Source organism: Rhinatrema bivittatum, chromosome 1 (genome assembly GCF_901001135.1).
Source record: "Rhinatrema bivittatum chromosome 1, aRhiBiv1.1, whole genome shotgun sequence".
Taxonomy (NCBI): domain Eukaryota; kingdom Metazoa; phylum Chordata; class Amphibia; order Gymnophiona; family Rhinatrematidae; genus Rhinatrema; species Rhinatrema bivittatum.
In genome coordinates this window covers 211,473,063-211,479,062 of record NC_042615.1, presented here as the reverse complement: position 1 = coordinate 211,479,062, position 6,000 = coordinate 211,473,063, and the positions used below count along the sequence as shown (strand labels likewise).

The window sequence follows — 6,000 nt, the reverse complement described above, 5'->3', positions numbered from 1 at the left end:
CCCCTCACCTTCCCCTCCCTTCCCCTATCTAACCCACCCCTACCTTTGTTGGCAGATTTACGCCTGTGGAAAGCAGGCGTAAATCTGTGCGCGCCAGCGGGTTGCTGGAGCACCATCACCCGACCCAGGGACTGGTCCGGAGGCCACGACCACGCCCCCGGGCTGGCGCCTCGCCCCCGGGCCCGCCCCCGAAACGCTGCATCACTCGCGGCACGCCCCCGAAACGCTGCGTCACTCATGGCACGCCCCCGACACGCCCCTCCATGCAAGCCCCGGATCTTACGCGCTTCCGGGGCTTGCGCGTGCCGCCGAGCCTATGCAAAATAGGCTCGGTGCGCGCAGGGGGGGTTTGGGGTAGGTTTTCGGGGGGTACGCGCATACCCCTTTGAAAATCTACCCCAGAGCGAGGAAAGTTTTTCAATAGAAAAACAATGATGCAGGCCATAGCAACATGGAGCGATGGAAGCTTATCTCACTGTCACTCCCAGTCGGCCCACTCCGTGTCCCCAGGAATGGTGGGGGCCCAATACATACACACTGAGTGCTATAACCTTAAACCGGAACTGGACTCCAATTTCTTTTCAATACACTTCTTGTACACTTCCAGACTGTTAAAGAGGTATCAGTGCAGCAACTGCTTTTCCGCAAAAACTTAACTGAAAGTAGGTGATTGATTCCAAGACAAAAAGGGAAAGCAGATTTAGCTTTTAACAGGCAGGATAACTCCCAGTCCTGGTGGGGAGTAGGAGGAGGAGATCTTTGTAGAACATGGTGGCTTGTTGAGTTAGGAAAATCTGCTCTTATTCTGACATCTTGTGGCTGATCCAAGGACACCATAAAAAATAGCTCTGAATGAATTGCAATCTCTCAGCAAAGGAAGAATGACAGGAGAAATGGTCAATGCATGGGAATGTCGTGCCTTATATGCTGACTCCCAGCTCATAGATATACCAAAGAAAGGAAAAAAAAAGATTTGCAAGAAAATATAATGATAAAAAAATGATCCAAATGGCACAGCAACTCAATCATATTTTTACAGTTTATTATAGAACAAAATATTATTCCATATAAGAAAAAATTGGAAAGTAATATTATCATGTCCCCAAATATCCATATAAATCTCTACAAAAATGAACGATTTTGAAAATATATAAACAAAGTTTTAATTTCCTTGGGTTGAAGAGTCACAGAAAAATCTCCTTTCATCCTTCTGCGATCTTTTGTAATTTCTGCAAAATATAACAAGATATTTACTGCATATAAACACAGCACATAGTTTTACAATCAATCATCTTTGCTGACTGCCCTTTGAAATACAGCAATTCTAATTTAGAAATACTAGTGTACCTTTCTACATTATTTTATACAAGTGCACTTTATCGTTGGTGGGGTACAGGCCCCCTTCTGTATTTTTTAATTTGATTCCATATCGCTGTAAGGGCCTTTAGTCCTTCCTAGTAGAATGTCAGCCTTTTTATTCTTTAAAAAGAGGAATCTTCCAGAAATGGGAGGTTGAAGGGGTGTAGGGCTCTTTCTGAGTGGCAGGAGGGTCAATCCCCAAAAAAGGTGGGTCAGTAGATGGATGACTGAGTCCCTGTGGGAGAATTGAAGGAAGTGCGTTGGAATGGTTGAAGACACCAGGAAGTGTAGCTAAGGGCTGGGCTTTTTACAAACCTGCCACTAGTGAGTAATGCTGTGTGAGAGCAGAAGGATTTTACCCTTTGGGGCTGAAGAGGTAAAGGCCTTTCTGGGAGGACACCAGAATACTATTGCGTGGAAAGTGACTTAAGCAGCATAAGGAACTGTAGTTTTTGTTGTGATTGTGGAATCTAAGAAGCTGTTACCTTTATGATTGTGTATCTTGGACTGTCTCCATTTTTGTATCCTGAGATTTTGATGATTATGTATAGAATTTGTTTTTGTTCTTTTAGTTGATTATGTATGTTTTATGCTTCTAAACTGCTATGAAATTTGTATGAAGTATGCAGTATATACATTTTTAATTAACTAAACTTTATTCTATTCGATAAAAGCTAATTTCCTAGCCTGTAGACTCAGGACTGTAGACTCAGGACCAGAGGGTTTATGCTCCCCTACCAGCAGATGGAGATAGAGCAAGCTGACTTCACAGTATATATAGTCTTGCAGTGACCTCAGCCTACCAGTATTCTCCGTCTCCGGCAGATGGTGGACGTGCATCTCCCTATGGGGATTGCTTTGAGTTTTTTGGAAGGAGAAATTTGAAATCTAAATGAAGGAAAAGAAAGCCCATAAAGGTCCCTCCCCCAGTTGAGAATTCCTGAAGTGATTTCTGTGGTCCCTCAAAGGTGTGCCTTGGGTCAGTAGCTGATTTTGCCAGTGTGGCCTTAGTTGCTTGAGCGGCTGAAAGGCAGCAGGTACAGGAAGCCGAGCGCAACAGTGATGGCAATTGTCCTCTCCCCCCGCAGCCGGAAACAGTCTCTGTGCTCAGCCAGGTAAGGCTGAGCTCCGGTAGGTTAAAAAAAAAAAAAAAAGAAGATATGTACAGAGACTTTGCAGGAGATTTTACTGTACACGGTTTCCTTCTCCTGCCTAGCTTCCAAGCTCGGCGTGCCGTTCCAATGTTCATCCTGCTCCATGGGAGATCAAGGGATGTGGGCAGCCTGGTGGGTTGAGCAGCCTCTGTAGGCTAGGCCCCGCTCCAAGGCTTTTCAATGCACGCTGGCTGGTGCGGGCTATGCCTTGGTCCATACCTTGTCCAGAGGGGTGTCTTCACTTGTTGTGGTCAGTTGCCAGTTATGGTTGAGAAACGGGTCGGCCGATGTGACCTCCAAGGATAATATCACCAAATTGCCTTTTCATGGCTCACTCTTGTTTGACAATGAGTTGAAGAACCTGGCCAGTGAGTGGAGAAAATCTCCAGTTCCTTGTTTGCCAGACAGGTGCAGCACCTTGTTTGCCAGACAGGTGCAGTGCCTCCTTATCATGAGAGTTCATGCTGCAGGATCCAGGCGTTTGTGACAGATGAGGTACAGGCTTGGGTGTTGGATCCTCCCGTACCTCCCAATGAAGGTTTACCAACCCACCTTCAGGAACCTGAGATAGGGGACTTCTCTTTTTTATCAGAGGGGGGTCAAGATCATATCGGACTGGTGGGTCCTGGAGGTGATACGAAAAGGATATGTGCTAGAATTTCACAGTATTCCTCAGGACATGTTCATGGTGTTCCCTTACTACTCCCCGCAGAAGAAGCAGACAGTGGAGTTCATACTCCTAAATACTGTGTTATTAGTTCCCCTCCTCCACCCTTATCTTATCCTTCCTTGTCCCTCCCTCCCCCCCCCCCTTCTATCCCTTTCACTGACATCAATGGTCTGGTACCTACCAGCCCACCTGTACATATATTGTCTATTGTTAATTTATATTTCGAATGTTCCTATAAATTCTCTCTTTCTCTATCCTTCCTACTGCTGTCCTCTCTCCTCCTTCATTGCTGCTCCCCCTTCCCTGTTTATTGTATTTCACTCTCTTGTTAATTTGTTACAATGCAAACTGGCATGATGTTCCGACGAATGTCGGTATATAAAAATCAACAAATAAATAAATAAATAAATACTACAAAGGCTCCTCAAGCTGAGGGCTGTGGTTCTGGTGCATATGTCTCAAGAAAGTATGGGGCGCTATTCCATTTATTTTGTTGTGCCCAAGAAGGAGGGCTCCTTTAGTCCCATCTTGGATCTTAAGAGAGTCAACCATCATTTGCAGGTGACTCATTTTCGCAGGGAAACCTTACACTCTGTGATAATGACAGTGTAATTGGGGAAATTTCTGACTTCCCTGGATCTGTCAGAGGCTTACGTTCATATTCCCATCCGATTGGAGAAACAACGCTTTCTATGCTTTGTGATTTTGGGGAGCCATTATCAGTTTAGGGCACTGCCCTTTGGTCTAGACACTGCTTGCAGTACATTTTCCAAGGTTATGGTAGTTGTAGTGGTGGTCTTGTGAAGAGAAGGGATCTTGGTGCACTCGTATTTGGACGACTGGCTGATTTGAGTCAAGCCTCAGGAAAAGAGTCACCTGGTGACACACAAGGTGATCTCATTATTGCGGGTGCTCAGTTGGGTGGTGACCCTGACCAAAAGCAATCTTCAGCCATCCCAGTCGTTGGAGTGTCTGGGGGTCTGATTCTACACTGGGAAGGACAAAGTTTTGCTACCAGAAGATTGGATTTGGAAATTGATGTCTCAAGTGCATCAGTTGGTGATCACTATGCGTCTAACAGTGTGGTCCTACCTAAAGGATGCGGCAGCCCTGGAAGTGTGCCATGGATGAGAGCGCATATGCATTCTCTTCAGCGCTCTCTACTGTCTCGTTGGCACACACAGTCTCAGGACTATGCAGTTCGGCTCCACTTGCCAATGGAAACCCGCTCCCGCCTCCAGGATTGGTTGCAGAAGGATCATCTGAGGAAGGGAGTTCCCTTGTCCTCTCCGGCCTGGTTGGTACTCATGAGAGATGCACGTCTCCACGGTTAGGGGGCTCACTGTCTGAAGTTGATGGTCCAAGGGCATTGGAATGCCAAAGAGTCCCACTGGAACATCAATCGCCTGGAAGCCCAGGCGGTACGGCTGGCATGCTTGCAGTTCAGCCACAGGCTGCAGGATCCAGCAGTTCACTTGATGTCGGACAACATGACGATGGTGACAGGGAGGAACCATGAGCCAGCCAGTGTCACATAAAATGGACTAGCTTATGATATAGGCTGCATATGATCTCGGCCACTCACATCGCAGGAAAAGACAACGTGGGAGCGGACTTTCTAAGCAGGGAGAGTCGGGACCCAAAAGAGAGGGTGTTGTCAGCCGAGGCATTTCAGCTGATTGTGCATCACTGGGGCCTAGACCTGCTGGTGACTTCTCGCAATGCAAAGGTTCCTCAATTCTACAGTCGCTGAGAGATCCCTGGTCCCTGGGAATAGACACTCGTATAGGTCTGGCTGGAAGACAAATTGCTTTATGCCTTTCCTCTGTGGCCCCTGCTGGGAGGATAATTTGCAAGATCGAAGGCCACAGGGGACTAGTACTCCTGGTGGCACCGGACTGGCCCAGGTGTCCGTGGTATACAGATTTGTGAAGACTCCTGGTGGAGACCCCCTTAACCTTCCACCACACATGGATCTGTTACAGCAGGGACCAGTTCTTCACTAGGATCCGACTCTGTTCTGTCTTAAGGTCTGGCCCTTGAGAGGGCTCACCTGTTGAAGAATGGTTATTCCTCTGCGGTGATTGCCACTTTACTTCGCGCTCGCAAGTTCTCCACTTCCTTGGCTTATCTTCGGGTTTGGATAGTTCTTTAGGCCTGGTGTGAAGAGCATGGTGTTCTTCCTCGTTCAGTTAAGATCCCACTTATTCTGGACTTTTTGCAGAATAGGTTGAATAAAGGATTGGCCCTTAATTCCTTGAATGTGCAGGTTGCGGCTCTTACCTGTTTCAGGGGCCAGGTGCATAGTGGTTTATTGTTGTTTCACCCTGATGTGATTCGTTTTTTAAAGGGAATGAAATATCTTAGGCCTCCCTTGAGGTTACTGGCTCCCTTGTAGGGTCTTAGCTTGGTGCTTGATTTTTTGGCGGGCCCTACGTTCTGACCGCTGCATAGCATTTCCTTGCGGTTGTTGACCTTTAAGACTGTGTTCTTGGTGGCTACATGTTCAGCGTGTTGAATTTCTGAGCTGCAGGCCTTGTCTTACTGGGATCCATTCCTTCGGGTGACTCTGTGAGTGTTAAAGCTGTGTACTGTTCCATCCTTCTTGCCCAAGATAGTCTCAGACTTTCATTTGAATCAGTCCATCTCCTTGCCGTCCCTGGATAAGGTCAGGGATGCGAAGGAGTATCGCCTCTTGCATCCTTGGATTTCAAGAGACTTGTCGTGCGGTATCTGGAGGTCTCTGAACTTTTCGAATGATGGATCGCCTGTTTGTTCTCCATGGCGGGAATACACAGGGTGCTCCGGTTTTGTGGG

General features: G+C 47.1%; 1 protein-coding gene across 1 annotated transcript in view; it reads right to left on the bottom strand.

The window, feature by feature from the left end:
* Positions 1 to 348: 348 nt before the first annotated feature.
* Positions 349 to 6,000, bottom strand: part of MAN2B2 (mannosidase alpha class 2B member 2) — a 143,338-nt gene continuing 137,686 nt past the window's right edge. Inside the window, exon 19 of the mRNA XM_029591516.1 lies at positions 349 to 1,229. Within this exon, the coding sequence (XP_029447376.1) occupies positions 1,123 to 1,229 (107 nt within the window). The 3' untranslated portion in view covers positions 349 to 1,122. The remainder of the gene's footprint in view (positions 1,230 to 6,000) is intronic.